Source organism: Scophthalmus maximus, chromosome 6 (genome assembly GCF_022379125.1).
Source record: "Scophthalmus maximus strain ysfricsl-2021 chromosome 6, ASM2237912v1, whole genome shotgun sequence".
Lineage (NCBI taxonomy): Eukaryota > Metazoa > Chordata > Actinopteri > Pleuronectiformes > Scophthalmidae > Scophthalmus > Scophthalmus maximus.
The window spans coordinates 13684486-13701305 of record NC_061520.1 but is presented as its reverse complement, the minus strand read 5'-3'; the positions used below and the strand labels follow the sequence as shown (position 1 = coordinate 13701305).

At 40.2% G+C, this 16820-nt stretch overlaps 3 protein-coding genes across 6 annotated transcripts in view; all 3 read left to right on the top strand.

Moving 5' to 3' along the window:
* The window catches only part of grm2a (glutamate receptor, metabotropic 2a), a 28168-nt gene extending 25039 nt beyond the window's left edge, over window positions 1-3129 (top strand). The window contains exons 5-6 of one of the 2 annotated variants that reach the window (XM_047332957.1): window positions 1913-2135; window positions 2684-3129. In XM_047332957.1, coding sequence (XP_047188913.1) covers window positions 1913-2116 — 204 coding nt within the window. In that variant the 3' untranslated portion in view covers window positions 2117-2135; window positions 2684-3129. The remainder of the gene's footprint in view (window positions 1-1912; window positions 2136-2683) is intronic. The other variant, XM_035632777.2, reaches the window with a different exon arrangement.
* Window positions 3130-5164: 2035 nt separating this feature from the next.
* parp3 (poly (ADP-ribose) polymerase family, member 3) lies at window positions 5165-9834 on the top strand. 3 transcript variants are annotated; one of them, XM_035632422.2, is made up of 11 exons: window positions 5165-5414; window positions 5710-5923; window positions 6011-6136; window positions 6380-6559; window positions 6767-6899; window positions 7548-7771; window positions 7872-8027; window positions 8138-8224; window positions 8309-8486; window positions 8581-8724; window positions 8907-9834. In XM_035632422.2, exons 2-11 carry the CDS (start codon window positions 5729-5731, stop codon window positions 9074-9076), a joined length of 1593 nt encoding a protein of 530 aa, XP_035488315.1. In that variant the 5' UTR covers window positions 5165-5414; window positions 5710-5728; the 3' UTR covers window positions 9077-9834. The 3 variants fall into 3 exon arrangements, with proteins under 3 accessions (XP_035488315.1, XP_035488317.1, XP_035488316.1); XM_035632424.2 differs by having other exon boundaries at window positions 5699-5923; XM_035632423.2 differs by having other exon boundaries at window positions 5569-5923.
* A 1744-nt stretch (window positions 9835-11578) lies between these two features.
* On the top strand, window positions 11579-15230 carry gpr61l (G protein-coupled receptor 61-like). The gene is made up of 2 exons (XM_035632941.2): window positions 11579-11940; window positions 12887-15230. The coding sequence occupies exon 2, from the start codon at window positions 12948-12950 to the stop codon at window positions 14238-14240; it is 1293 nt and encodes a 430-aa protein (XP_035488834.1). The 5' UTR covers window positions 11579-11940; window positions 12887-12947; the 3' UTR covers window positions 14241-15230.
* The last annotated feature ends 1590 nt before the right edge of the window (window positions 15231-16820 follow it).

Below are 16820 nucleotides of genomic sequence, written 5' to 3'. Positions count from 1 at the left end.
GGTCTGAATTCAAGAGGTCCGTGTAGCATTAATTTGCATACCATAATTGCATATATACATATTTACAATAAATGCTCATAAAACTAACTCATATTTCTTATCACAGTTTGTTGAAAAAAAAACTTTGGAATCCCAAATCACACACTGGTCTCCATCAGTGAATTATTGGTGGGTTTTTGTCAATTCAAGATCCGGGCCAGCTCCGGGATTGAAGCTGGTTCATCCAATAAAGCTTTTCATTAAACATACAGCACGAAGCCCAATAAAACATGGAGCCTCATCCCCGCCGTGACGATCTCTGGAGGAATAAAGATACCTGAATACAGCAGACCTTATTTATATCTGAGGCAGCAGTGCTTTACTCGTGGAATAAAATAATACCTTCAAAGGCCAAACGTAAAAAAAGACAACAGTGAGCAGAGACGAGGAGATACTGCAGAGGCCACGCTCCACATCCTGTTCCCCAAAGCAGAAGAAGACCTCTAGAAAATGATTACAGCAAAAGCAGATTCCTTGTCCTCTGCACTTTCAAAGCAGCATCTTGTGAATTATTAAAACCACTTAACAGGTCATTCCTGTGCAGCACTGTCTGTGGTTTTTATTCAAAACAATTTCTGAATCAAGCAGAAGACATTTGGCCTCTGTGCACTTTGATATTGCTCAGATTATTATGCATACACTGCCCCTTCGCCTCTGTATGTTACACTTATTCCATGCATCCAAATATCTTCATGTATCCAAAGTCCAAAAATACAGTAAGGAAAAATAGTAATCTCAAACACGGACATGAGTGTGTCAATGTGTGTACTGTATTTCAGAGGTGGGATGAGTTGGATATTGATGTTTATTGCACGTAAAATCCTACAATATAACTCAAGATACAGAGATTCGATGATGTAGGTGTGTCACATGACTGTACATGGTTCACCTATCATCAACCACTGATGATGTCACAAACATACACAGAATGTGTTGAATATATTAATATGAAATGATTTTCTTTTTATAGAAATGCGTTATTCTCAGTTAGTCTCTACTTTGGTATAATTTACTATCAAATGATGAATATCGTTACAACAAGAAGTATTAATGTACTTTAAGGGAATAAGACACAGGGGAAACTAATGCCAGATGATTAAATATTATTCTGTTGACAAAAATTGAGTAGATAATAGGTGCTATTAATTTGCTATGATCTTGTTATCTTTGCTGGAGAACGGTTTGTGCACAGCACAATATTTGGTGCCTGAATGATTTTATTACCAATAGTAGCATTCAGGTTGATGACCTGCTGCGCCTTGTGAAAATGAAATGCACCTGCCACACACCACAGGACGTCATGATGTATCCTGTTACGGTGGGAGGGGGGTGTTTGGAAATGATGGACACATTGCAAGGCGTGGGCAGGGTGAGGGGAAAAGGAATGGAGGGTTTTCGCTTTTGATTGACAAGCAAATAAACAGATCGCTTAACACCTCTGTTTGGCAATGCTGGTTATACATTTTCCTCTGTGGCACCTGGTTTTAATTCTAAATTGTGTAAGGTGTCTTTATCATCCTCACTCCTGAGCCCCTTTCCTATTGAAAATAAATATTCTCGGACAGCAAAATGTTCCTCTACACCACGACAGTGCTCATAAGACCAGTAGAGTTCATTTACCATTTCATGGTAGTTTTAACAGCTCTATGGTTGAACATTCAAAAAAACATTTTTAATACCAAAGGATGTCACTGAAATTATCAACATTAATTAAATCTGGGACCTGGGCTGTGTGTGAACATTAATACTGGAAAGATGGTGTGTTTGGCAATATAGAAATGTGAGTAATATATAGCTCTAGCTTATAATGTAATATTGGAGTTAGACCTCACAATCTTGACAGTGAATTCATCACCTCTCTCTCCTCCTTCAGGTGCAGACCACCACCATGTGCATCTCCGTCAGTCTGAGCGGGTCGGTGGTGCTGGGCTGCCTCTTCGCTCCCAAGGTTCACATCATCCTGTTCCAGCCGCAGAAGAATGTCAGCACCCTCCGGGTGGCCACCACCCGCTTCAGCGTCACTACAGGCCCGGGCTCCAGTTTCTCTCAAGGTGCCACCTTGATACACAAAGACTAAAGCATAGTAACACCAAAAAGTAATACACTACTCACAACTCAAATGATATATGATGCGTCTACATTATTGTAACTACTTTATTACTATATGAGGCCACCGTTCAGTCACACCACCTCTAACAATGACTGTTTTGTTTTTTTCTTTACCTTGCATGCATGGTTAAGGGAAATCCAAAAGCCTAAACAGTTTGTGCATTTGTTCCATTAAATTATCCACCACATGAAATAATAATCATTTATTATATTTTTATAAATCAGTGGGGGAAAGGTGTAATTGAAGGACAGAATGCGCCCACAATGGTTTTTCTGGATGGTTTATTGAAAATGGGATATTTAACACATGCACACATAACTGCAAAACATCCAATTTCACCAAATTTTACATAATTTATTCCTTGATTATCGTACTGTGTATTCATCTGTAAGCACGGGGCGCCCTGGGCTGTTTTCAGTTCTGCAGCTCAGTGGGAAAGGTATGGTGGGGACATGTGATATATATATATTAAATACTCCATCCGTGTTGTTTGTGTATTCTAAAAGAACAAAATATTTTATTCATGTTTTGCAGCATCAGCCTCCAATGTTGTTCCAACAGTGTGTAATGGACGAGAGGTGGTGGACTCCACAACATCCTCCTTGTGAAGATCGGCCGAGTTCCTCTGCCAAGCGTTGTAAACAGAGTTATTTAATCACTAGTCCTGGATCAGGTGTCTCAGATATTAAAGAGGTCACACAGACGATTGTCCTGACTTAGTTGTCCTCAAAGTGCTGTGAGTACAATGTCCCAATTATTTCATTTTGTTCTTTGACTCTTAGGGATTTTAAATGACATGCCAATACAGTCGCATATAGCCCTTCTTTTTATTGAGGATTCTACTTGCAACAATGGAGTAAATTATAGTAAATCTGTTAAATGTAATATATACAAAACGTTTTTAATGTAGATTTTGGTGAACGAGTTTGTGCTTTCTTGTAATTTATGTAAATAAAATGTGTTTTTTATTAATACTAAAATCACATATGCTCTGGCTGTTTCTTTGCACATCATCATGATATGCATATTCTAGTGCAGCATATATACAATCCACTGCTTTGATGCTTCCACTCACACCTTTGCCTACTGCTGCACATAAATTCACAGCAATGGTACACAGCACTTTTCAGCCTCTTGGACAAAACAGTTCATACTTGCTCTTCTTCATGTTGCTTCTCATCCAGCCATTCACACCACTCACACTCAGTGATGGTGATGCAAGGTGTTGCCCTGCCCGTTGTCAGTAGTTTCAGGCTCAGCCTCTTGCTCACAGATGCTTCAACATGCGGACAAAAGTTGCTAGTGGTTGAACATCAACCCTATGATGAATCCTGCTCTGCCACCTGAACCCCAAAATAAAGCAATGTAAACAAATCAATTCAAATAGTCGAGTAGCTACATGTTTAAAAAATATGTCATATTCATTTGAATTCAGTTTGGGTAGAAAATCCGAGCGGTTTAATATTCATCAGCCGTCTAATGTTTATCAGCTTCAGTCTCCATCTGCCAAGACCAAACAGGCTCTACATGGAAATCACCTGCACAAATATCATCATCTGCTGATATGGGATAAAATCCACCAAAGTTGTCACAGAAATACACAGAGCAGCCAGTGCCCCCCTGTGTACATGAAGTAGATTCTTTGGAACACAGACCCACACAGTATCCATGATTTAACACTGCCATCTTGTGTCCACCGTGTTTGAACAAGCAGGCCGCCCCAAGGCTTGTTGTGAATACAGGACTTTTATAATCACAGAAGTGGACTGATAATTGCACGACTGCCTTTCTTTATTAGATGTGCTCAGTGGCCATTATCAAATTACTATGAGCATATAAAAGTACATGTGCTGCAACAACTTGTAGATGTGATAGTTATAGAGCAGAAATGTTGACTTGCATGTAAAGGTTAAAGAAAGGGTCCAACCATATGAAGCTAAACATTTACAGACATAATTAGGAGAAAATACATTATTGTCTTTGGACCAGTGACCTTTACTGTGGTGACCATGGCATGTGACACAAGTGATAGCAGCTTTTTGTCGAAAGACAAATCCGCAATGAAGAAGAAAAAAAAAGTCATGAACAGACAGAAGACACTATAGGGACAACAACAACAACACCACCTATGATACCACTGTTGCGCATATGTATAACAAGTCTTTATTGCCCTGAAGACCAAAAGACACACAATATCCATCTGTGCAGATATTGAATGTCACACTAATAAGTTGTCTTCAGTGGCGTTTTGGTGAATTTAGAACAACAGCTCATTGACTTAATTATTAGATAAGAGGTACAATATAGAGAACTGTGTTTTATAAACCAACAGTGATTGTGCTCTCAAGGCAGAAAGAGGAAGAGGAAATATGGAGGTCATGGAATTGCCCATGTACTCACTCTTATATTGGCCTATATAAGATGTGAAAATAAAGTCTGGAGCTCTACCTGATCAGTGGCAAGCCTGACCTCTTCTCAATTTAGGTTTAACCTATAAAATAAAAGTAGATTTTGAACTGGACTGGGATCAGTTGATTTGAGTTATGTATATATGCTAGGCATTACGGTAACGGTGCGTGCAAAGTGATTTCACAATAGAAGCAAGGTTCCTGGTGAACGTCCATTCGATTACTCAGCTTATCATTCATAAATAGTCACTGAAATATTCAGAAATAAAACAAAATGAATGAATGATAGATGATAAATTAAATGTAATAGTCAAGATATTTTTCTCTAATATTGATATCTATTAGGAAGTTCAACTTCAGCGTATAGACCCCGTCACAGATTCACAAGGCAATATCTAGATATTCTGATATTTAATAATGAATTATATTTGAACATTAATGGCCTTTTCTTTTTTGGTAAATTGGCCTCATTTCAGTTTTGGAAGTGTGGAGGGGCAGAGAGAACAACACTTTCCCGCCTAAATGTCACCTTATCACAGCTGTTACCAGCGACCGGAAGAGGAGACCACACAGAGGTCACGGGACCGGAACACGGTCCAGGACACAGCGGGGGGCGGTGTCGCTGTTATCGAACTCTGCGGGTCCGTGGCTCGACTCCTGCAGCAGCAGTAAAGAAGAAGAAGAGGAGGAAGAGGAGGAGGAGGAGAGATGAGCACACAGCTGAGCTCCGCCTCTTCCTCTCACTGTACACTGACTGTGAACTTCCTGTAAATCACAGTCAGCTGGAGTTTGGTGTTTGTGCTGCAGCAGCTCGGAGACAACTTCCCCCCCCTCTCTCTGTGTGAAGTCAAATCAAGGTGAGTTCCCAGCTTTTAATGTGAATTCACTTCGTCTTCGGGACGAACCGGGGAGGGCGGACGCTCCCCGGTTGCCTTGTTCCCTGAACCACATGAAGACCATACGCGCATTACGCACTATGAATTGCTATTACGCACTCTGTTCGCCCAACAGCCGACTGTAACTGCTCAGTAAGTTCGTAGGCGGAGGAGTCCCTCGTGTGTTCTGATGAGCACACCGAGGCACGGGGCTGTCGTCGGGGCATGTCTGAGCTTGTCCAGGCGGCCGTGACCCACGCCACCAGTTTCCCTGCAGGTGTGTTCCCGCAGGGCGCATGGCACCGAAGAGACGAGCCGCCGCCGCCGCCGCCAAAGCCGGCGGCAAGAAGGCGAAAGAGGAGCCGGACAGAGCGGAGCCCAAGGATGCCTTCACCTCCGCGAAGGAGGCCCTGCTGGCTGCAGGGCCACAGGCGAGAGGCAAGAGGAAGGTGGACGAGCACAGCCACGGCGCGACGTCCGGAGCCGGAGAGGTGAGAGGAGATGCTCCCTGACGTCAGCTGGTGTGTGACGTCTCTGAAAACACCTTGACAACCGTTGTTGTGGGGTCTCTCCTCCAGGTGCACGAGGACTACGACTGCATGCTGAACCAGACGAACGTTGGAGATAACAATAATAAGTTTTATGTCATTCAAGTTATCCAGAATAAAAATGTATACTACTCGTGGACCAGATGGGGTCGAGTGGTAAGTTCCCACAACCCATATCCTTTTAATTCTTACACGTGCTTTTTTTCAGTGGCATGAAAAAACAAAAAACAATGTACGGTGATTCCGAAATCATCATATTTTATCGTTTATGTGTTTTGCAAGTTTGAAGAAGTGACTGGGTCCTTAGCAAATTCAGATGATTACCGCACATGTTTTGTGAACCTATATACTTTGGTGTCTGGATGAATTGCCCCTGATTGCCTCGTCATGTAAATTCAGGGGGAAGTGGGACAAAGCAAACCGAAGACGTTTAATAAGCCCGAGGACGCCGTCAAGGACTTTGAGAAAAAGTTCAAGGACAAGACGAAGAACAACTGGAGCGATCGCGTGAATTTTGTGTCTCACCCCGGGAAGTACACTCTGATTGAGGTGGATGGAGAGCAGGACGCTGAGGTCAAGGTCATGTATATGTTCATTTCCCTGGAATTGAGCACTGAGTTTGAATATGAAGCCTGACATTGTTTGAATTATTAGAATTAGAGAGTAATGTAATCGGTGAAAGCCATCAGGCATAAGATATGTATGAAGGTGTTGCAGATATTTTAAACCTTTGCAATTCGGGAAGTTAGCAAATTCTGACTGGGTTTACTTTTTTCTATGTTGCAGGTGGACAGTGTGGATGGGAAGAATGTCGTTAAAAATGTCCTCCCTTGTGCCCTCGACGGGGCAACACAAGACCTAATCCAGCTCATTTTCAGCAACGATATGTTCAAGGAGGCCATGGAATGTATGAACTTAGGTGGGTGTGTTTCTGTCAACCAGCCCTTTATACAAACAGTCAGCAAATGTTCTGTGTATAAACTGTACACCTGTCGAGTAACATTCCTGTTGGTCAAGAGTAAACCGGTCTTCATCTCCGAGACTTTTGTGCTCGTAGCTTGACTTTCATATTGGTTAAGACGCTGTCAGACATGCGATGAAGTCTGGACATTTTCCTGAACTTTTCCAGAGGAATTGTATGTGAGAATGCAAATGTCTGCAAAAGTTGATCAGGGCTTTTTTTCCAGAACTTTTCCTGGCAGCCCCCTTGTAAAATGTTCCTGAAGATGTCAAGAGTGAACCTATATGAGGGAAAAGCAGGAACATTTCAGGGAAATTCACAACGAGCTTTAGAAATGTAAGAAACGTGTAGATCAACTAGTGCAGTGTTGCATGTAAATCATTGATCCGTTGCCACAAAACGGCGAAGTCTGCATTCACACAATACATCTCCTTATCTCAGCACGTTAACATGTGTGTTCAATGTGCTGGACTAAGCTAACACAATCCTCATTGTTACATTTTTTTTTTTAAATTTTCTAACATTGTTGAAAAATAGGAGACAATATACAATAACTAGTCTGGTTTGGGGTTCATATCGTTGTGTCTGTGTGTGGCTTTTGTACAGACACCAAGAAAATGCCTCTGGGGAAGCTCAGTAAACTGCAGATTGCAAAGGGCTTTGAAGTGTTGCAGGAGCTCGAGACAGCCATGACTAAAAAAAGTGGAAAAGCAACCCTGCAAGAACTTTCCTCAAAGTTCTTCACCACAGTCCCACACAACTTTGGCCGGACAAGACCGCCAACCATAGACAGCAAAGATATTGTGGAGACGAAGAAAGAGATGCTTATGGTCAGTTTGTTTTTTGTTTAATTTCATTTTTGAATGAGCTGTCATCGCATGATGTTTTGTCAGTGCTAAAGTCCCTCTGCTTTTTACGTGCTCTTTAAAGGTGCTGGCTGACATTGAGCTTGCCCAGACCCTGAAGTCAGAGACGGAGAAGGCTCAGGAAGAGATGATCGAGACAGTTCCTCACCCTCTAGACCAGGACTACAGTTCACTCAAATGCAACCTCACACTTTTGGACAAGGATGTAGAAACCTTCAAGGTACTGTGTCATAAGTCCTTGTACGTGTCAGTAAAGCCCTTTCACTGCCATCCAATCATGTTGTCCTCTTGTCCACCAGTATTAACTTTTATTGTTTTTTGCATTTGAAGATCATAGAAACATACCTGAAAGTGACTTCGGGTGACTACCGTCAACCAAAAATTGTCAATGTTTGGGAAGTCGATCGCGAGACAGAGGTAAGAACCACAGTCACACTTTGTTTAATGCAATACAGAAGACTGAGGTTCTGTAATCAAGCACAAATTCATTGTACATTACAGGGGTTGCGCTTTAGCGAAAATGATAATCTGGACAACCGCCATCTGCTGTGGCACGGTACAAACATAGCAGTGGTGGCAGCGATCCTGAAGAGTGGTCTGAGGATAATGCCTCATTCAGGAGGCCGTGTTGGTTGCGGGATCTATTTTGCGTCTGAAAACAGCAAGTCTGCAGGCTACGGTGAGCCTGTCTGAAGACGACGTTGACACCAATTGCAATCATACTGATTCTATGCTGTTTGAAAAATCTCATTTTTCTGGCATGTATTCTTCAGTGCGCACGTCTAAAAACACTGGAGTGATGTTTCTGAGTGAGGTTGCCCTTGGCAAAGAACATACCATCACCAAAGATAACAGTTCCTTGAAGAAGGCTCCTGCAGGCTTTGACAGTGTGGTGGCACGAGGATCAGTGGAACCAGGTACGATAAATACTCCATTTTGATTAATCAGTAAAGCATCCAAGGTCACTGCCAGTATACTGAGGGGGCCACATTTCTTTTTTGTCCCAAAACTCGGGCAGTGAGAGCAAAGTTGTAACGCATGAGAAGATATCATGCAGCAGCTTTTGTTGGATAAAGCTGGTACCTCCTGTTGTTTTCAGATCCCTCTAAGGACATCTCGATCACTCTGGAGGGCAAGAAGGTTTCTGTGCCTCAGGGTAAGCCCATACCTCAGCCCCAGTTCTCAGACAGCAACTTCCGCAACAGTGAATATCTCATCTACAAAGAGAGCCAGTGTCGCCTTCGGTACCTGCTGGAGCTGAACATGTAGAAGTAATTCAACTCAAGGAAAGAGGCATGAAAAACCTCTTCATTCCCTCCATGTTAGGGTCTTCTTAAAAAACGTTTGGCTATGCTTTTACCTAATCTAATATGGTTAATGTCTTTATTATTACAGTCATTGTGTAGATGGTCCTACCATTAATGACTTGTACTTCTCTGTGCCTTACATTTTGCACACTATAAAACTATCAAAGTTGGAGCTTGATTGACCCTATCGTACACAGCAAATCCCCACATACTGACAAACAACTTATTTTTCCTTTACCATGACAAAGGTGGTGTCCTTTCACTATTCGCCTATTGGTATATTTATCCACATCTTGATTTATAAACATCCGGAAGGCCTCTCGATATTTGCACTATTTTGTTTTTTAATTTCATGATGCACTTGTATTGTGCAAACTTGTTCAAACAAAAGAAAATGAATACATTTATATATATAACTATATGAAATATATCCTATGCACAGAAATGTTTACAGGTGGAAGAATGTCTGCAGGTAATGTCCATGCATTGTTACAAATGTAATACATTGTTCAGCTTGTTAAGAAAAAACTCTGAATGTGCTTCTGTAGAGTAAAGTTATATAATACGTAAGTGATAAATTGCTGGGACAAATTTCTTGCACTATAGGTCCTCCAGCTAAATGGTGGTTTGGTACACATGTCACCTCATGGTGTCAGTAGTGAGCAACTCCCTCAGACTACCTGAACCAAGGATTAGTAAATAAATTTAAATATCCCTCTAGCTTGTTTCTGTCTTTTTTTTCCTTTTGGATTTTTGAACTAACTTGAAGACTTTAATCTTATTGTTAACTTTTTCTGGCCATATATCAATCAATGGTCACTTTGTGTTTTATATATTGGATGATATTTGCTAAAAAAAATGTGTGCATATATATATATATATATATATATATATATATAAAATATATATATCTATATATATTTTTTTATATTTAATTTACATGAGTGTAAAACAGAACATGAAGAAGAAGATTGTGCTGATAGGGTGAATAAAATAAATTAAATATAACCAAAAGATCCAAATAAACTATTTCCATTATCTAGGAATCTTTTTAAAGCATTTTCATATTTACATAATCTGTAGCAAAGAAATGTATATTATCAAATTATCCTGTTTTCAGTATCTAATTTATGACAAGAGTGAGTTTAAGTATTAATGCTGATTGTCAGGCCAAATACCTAGATTCAAGTTAGACATTTAATAGAAAATATCTTTGAGTGGGGAATTCTAATCAACTTATACAGGACTATTTCAATAATCTTGCATGTCCTTTTGTATCTAAAATTGATTGGAAAAAAATGATCTAACGTGTCAGACACCACTGATGACATTTTGGGAAACTTGCATGACATAAACGGTCAATACTTCTTGCAGTTTTAAACCAAAACGAGCTCAGGAAAACTGCTAAAGTAGGTCAGAACAGTTAGACATTTTCTGGAGGATGTACTATCACCTTTATACTTTCAAAGACATAGTTGATATGAAAATACTCAGTGCTTGTATTCAGGGGAAAATGGGCTTTTGGGATTTGAATTTTAAAGAAATTAAGCATTTGATTTAGAGAACTACTGCTTTTAAACTCAGGTAACTTTAATACAAAAAAATATTCAATACTACATTTAAGATAAGTATGGTATTTAAGTACAGTTTTAGATACTTACCTAGACTCTTGAGTTTTCCATCTAACACTAAATGTAACAACAAATGTAAATAGCTGCTTATTTTGACCTTCTGTTATTAGAAAGGTTTTAACTGCCACAAGAAAAAAAATGTTCCTCTACAATATAAAGCAAAGCTTTAATATTTTTGTGGTGATTGTCGTTTGATTTAAAAATGTTGTTCTGTTTAATAGTCCAGAGATTTATGAAGTGACTGGACCAAATATACCCAAAATAAATGTTTCATTAGGTTACATGGTCCGTTTAACCTATTGTAGACAGACAACAGAGTGAAGCATAGGTTACAGTGACACATTCATGTATCTGTGTTATAATATCAATAATATACATGTACATGTACACTATAATGTGACATGAAGGCAATTTCTCCACTGAACAAGCACCTTAACTTTTGACAATCAAGATAGATTTTGCTGGTAACACTTGTATTCCTTTGCTTGTGTTTGATATGATTCTGAAGGCTATCATTTATAGTGTAGTATTTTTTAACGCACATTTGTTTTCATTTTTGTTGAAGTGCATTTAATGTTTGTGTTGTTTACTGTCAGTGAAGGATTTCCATTCTCTATAAGGTCACGGTTGGCTCTGGTTTCAGTCAATAATTATATATATATTATACTACTTGAACACAGACACACAGCAAACAGGTAAATGTTGGTTTCCCCTTTAGTTTGGTGGCAGTAGGACCCAGGGACCACTGGGCTTCTTGAGGGGGACAGTGGAGTGTGTGTCTGTTGAAAGAGAAAAAAAAACACCCAACACACACAGTCACAGTCACACACAATACAATGTGTGACAGTCAGTGCCATACACAGCACAGGACGGGAGTGAGAGTGTTTCTGGAGCAGGGGTGATGAGAGAGAGGAAGCAGCATCTCCAGGCTAAAACCAGCAATGATCAGCACTTCTTTAATTAGACATATGCATGTGTGAAAAGACTGGAGCTGTGGAGCATCTCTACAGAAGGATCAAACTTTGGACTGGAAAACCTACTGTTTACTTTTTGGGACAAACATAACGATAAAAGCTGGGCTACCTCAGGTTTGGGCTGATGTAAGGAACATGTCGTATCGCAAAAGAAGCTTTGTCAAATCATACGTTGGGTTCACCTGTTTGGTCTGAACTGTACCAAACAGAGAGGATTATGGGTGAGTAACTTTATGCAAAATCAGCTTTGTTTTTTGAATGCTGTATCTGTTTATAATTATTTCTGACATTATATATCTAAATCAAATTGTATTATGTTTTAAAGTTCGGACTCCATCAAGGCACTGGTACCTTTTGTTTTTCTCATATTTACTATCAGTGCACTATTGCCGTTTTTTATATTTTCCAAAGACATATTTTCAGCCCTTTTCTTTTTGGAACAGAACATTTTTCGATCCGTTAAATTGTTTATTTTCTGAAACAGACAGTCAAAAATAAAGAGCTACAAATCCTGATCTAGAAACTGCTTTAACTGTCTTGTCAGCTCTTGTCATTCTGATAGAAGGAACAGACTTAATGGATTTATGATATGACATATAATTTATGATATTTGTCCAAAATGATCTCACACACCTGCACATTCGCATTTGTTTACTCAAAAAAGTGTCCTCTGATTGTAGGTCAGTATTACATCATATCAGTCTGTTATACTTTTTTCATGGAATCTACTAAAAAAGGGACTTATTCTAAAAACAAATATATTGTAGTACAGTTGGACTAAACAAAGACAGCACTCTGGAAGACCCTAACTGAGATCACTGTGAGAGTACAGCTCAGACTATTGGAGTACATCATTGCTTATTCTCCACAAAACTCTTATCTTTAGTAATAGTTTTGTTTTTAATTTAATCACAAGAATATCCGATTACGCTTCAAACATAAAAACTGATTAACAAATTGATATGCTGCAATGCTTACATCACTTCAATTAGAAATCAGCAGTGAGCATACATCAAATTGCAAAATACTATATTTAACAGTTAATCAATTTCAACAATATAAAAAACTAATAATATATTATTATTTTTTCTATGTGCACAGTTTATACAAGAATGCATTGCATCTGGACTGTCTTCAGATTGTCTGTTTTCTTCCATGTACAAACAGACTCGGGACATCCAGACATGAAGATGTCTGAAAAACAAATGGAGGAAGTTGTGAAAGAATAATGGCCGACAAGACTGCTCCCATGATATCCTCCCTGTCAAATCAGGCAATTCCAAATCTCACCACTGCCCTATGGGAGCCCAATCCTACTGTGCCTGCGGAAGTGAACGTTGTCACAGGCTCCCAGTCACAGATCAAAGATCTTTTTGGGTTGTTCTGCATGGTGACCCTTAACCTCATCGCCTTGTTGGCCAACACCGGTGTGATGGTGGCCATTGCTCGTGCACCTCACCTCAAGAGGTTTGCCTTTGTGTGTCATCTCTGCGCAGTGGACCTGCTGTGTGCCATCCTCCTCATGCCTTTGGGGATCATATCCAGCTCACCGTTCTTTGGCACTGTGGTGTTTACCGTTCTGGAGTGTCAGGTTTACATCTTTCTCAATGTTTTCCTCATCTGTCTGTCCATCCTCACCATCACAGCCATTAGTGTGGAGCGCTACTTCTATATTGTACACCCTATGCGCTACGAAGTCAAGATGACCATCAACCTTGCTGTTGGTGTTATGATCCTAATCTGGGTTAAGTCAGTCCTTTTGGCTTTGGTCACGCTGTTCGGGTGGCCGGCTTATGGACATCAGAGCTCCATCGCTGCAGGTCACTGTTCTCTCCACGCGAGCCACAGTCGTCTGAGAAGAGTATTTGCTGTCCTCTTCAGTATGGTTTGTTTCCTGGTCCCTGCAGTGGTTATCTTTGCTGTTTACTGTGCTGTGTACAAGGTAGCGCGTTCTGCAGCCCTGCAGCAAGTCCCCGCTGTGCCAACATGGGCAAATGCGAACCCTGCCAAGGATCGCTCGGACTCCATCAACAGCCAGACCACCATGATCACCACCACCCGCACTCTGCCCCAAAGGTTATCTCCAGAGAGGGCCTTCAGTGGAGGCAAGGCTGCTCTCACTTTGGTATTCATTGTGGGCCAGTTCCTGGTTTGTTGGTTACCCTACTTTATTTTCCACCTGCAAATGTCTCTGACTGACTCCATGCAGAGCCCCGGGGACTTGGAAGAGGCAGTCACCTGGCTCGCTTATTCCTCCTTTGCAGTCAACCCATTCTTCTATGGCCTGTTGAACAGACAGATCAGAGAGGAGCTGGTGAAGTTTCGACGCTGCTGCCTGACTCAGCCTGTGGAGTTTGGGGCATCGAGCCACGAGGGCTCTCTCCAGGAGAACTTCCTCCAGTTCATCCAGAGAACCAGTAGCACAGCTGAAACCCTGTCCAGCTGTACCAACCCCAGTCCGAGAAACACTGTAAATCAGGGGATAAAGATTCCTGGACAAATACCCGAGGAACATGCCTGAACATTGACCAGAATGAGCTATGGACTATAGCGGTAATAAATATGCCATGCCAATTTTTTTTTTATGATTGTGCACCATTTTTTTCTTTATGGAAATGTTCACATTTTGAGTCTTGCCTTAAAGAATACTGACATGCCCATATTTATATTGAAAGGATTATTCATGTCTGTAATTGTTCGTCTTGTGCCAAACGACCATAAAGAGGTCCCTTCTTTAAAGCAATAAGTGTTGACTTATACTGTACATTGGAAGTACCCCAGGAAGATATGGAACAGAGACCAATGATCCTTAACGTGTACATGTCAGTTTTGTTTTAAGATGTATCTGAAAAAATATTAACCTGTCATTAAGATAAATGTTAAATGTCCAGTGCCTTTTACAATTTAATTCATGTAGTTTTTTTTTCTCAATACAGGAAAGGTACTGTGGCTGTACAGTAACATGAAATATTGATTGAGTGATAAATGTTCCCAATATGTAATTTAACAATATATCACAGTTGGTCTAGTTTAATGGTGTTTTTAGAAATGTTTTATATGTTTGTAAATATGTAAATCTGGAGTTTTACTACAGTAACTGAAGGGATAACAATTTAAGTTGAGAAACGTTCACTCAAGGCAACGTTCACACTGTTGCCTTGATGTGAAGGATGCAATGTCATCAGACAGCATTTTTCCAGTGTTAGTTGGGCACAATTGGGCAGCGCTCCTAAAACAGACACATGCTTACTACAGAGCGCTTGTTTTTCTTTTGCCTTTCAACACCAGTATGATTATTTTACAAATTCCCATTTTCCCAAATTCCCATATTCCCAAACTTGACCTTACATGTGACCTCATAGTAGTCGTCCAGCCAGGACCAGCGTCGCTGTGCATCTTTGACTGTTGTCCTCTTCTGCGCCCTTCAAGTGGCATTAACCAAAACACACAGACCGGAACTGTTACAAAGCTCATTTATTGATTTAAATACGAAACAGTTCTTTATACCATATGAATATGAGTTGGCTCTACTGTGTAATTTTTCCCATGTCAATAACGATATACTATATATTGATGGATGTCAGTGAGGAATAACTTGCTTTGTGTGACTCCCACATATCACATACAGAGTACTGGGCTCTGCAGAGTGAGGAGCTCTCGTGAATCGGAGAGACAATACCTCAGAGATCCTGCGTGCAACAGATATGCTGATAGACGGTGAATGTCATCCGCCCCTGTTGTCATGGAAATTGAGTGAGCCTGTGACTCACATAGCAACAAGGACCTTTCGACTGGATGTATGCTTAAGCCTGAGATTCTGATTGGAGTTCACTAAATCTGGCTCATGCCTGCTTTTCACATGCAGACTGATTACATATGGTCTATAAGTTCAGACACATTATCATATGAATTAGTGGCTGAGGGTAGCTAGAAAAATTCACCAGCGAATATGGACAGCTATAATAGCGACATGGGTACTGTAAGGCAGAGACTGAATTCCCAGCGGAAATCATTACTGAGCATTGATAATGCTCTAAAAGTGGTAACAAAGTGCTATTTTATGGCCCCTGCTATTTGTATTAGTCTTTCACAAACAGTGGAAAAGACAGAATAGTGTGGTTGCATCAAGTAATAGCAAACACCATTTTGCTGTCAGTACTGTGTGTTCTACAATACTCTTACATAACTGTGATTGTGTATGTTACATTTAGTTGGATTCTGTATCAGCACTTTAACCAGGGGGATATCGATGCTGCATAAACACACACAGTACAGCAATATGTTGTTTGAGAAATGTATGGATGTCATGATGTCAGTTTCTCTCTTTAATTATTCTTCTCTCTCTCTCTTTCTTTTTTTGATTTAGTTCTCTCTTTACAAATGTATAGCCATTAAATAAAAAGAAATTTCACACCACCAAATTCACCAAAGTTTACACATTCAATCAAGTGCTGACCAGATTCATAACAACAACTGCTGAAATGGTTTGAATAAAATTTCCCAAATAAACACACAAACAAACAAAAAACAGGATTGGATCATCAACTAGATCTAGATATAGTATGATTTAAATGAGGAGATGTACCAGATATAAGTAAATTAGCTTCTGTTGACTGGAGGGTCTTCAGACACAATCACAAGACATTCTGCGGGGCTCTTCATCACCATGGTTTCCACACACCACTAATCATCAGCCCATCAGCCCCTGCGAACATTTCACACTGCAGTATTTCTGCTGCAACTGGGGATACAACATGTTCGGTATAATTGGAAGCAGTGGAAGAAAATGAGCTACTTAGGCATGTGTGAGTGGAACCAGCAGCTGATTTAAACATCAGGGGAAAATGATGAGGTTGAGAAAAAAAGAAAAGAAAAACAAATACTAGACAAACCATGGCCAACAGAGTGCGCTATATACCAATATATCCCCTCCCCCCTCTTTGTGTTACATTCTTGGAATTTTCAACTTACTGTGAAATACCTGTTATCTGCCAAGTTCCTGCTGATGTCTTTTTCAACATATGAACGAAATTGAAAGGTTCATAAGCCATAAGATATTGGAGTCTGACAGTCGGTGGCATATTTAATGCACATATTTGAC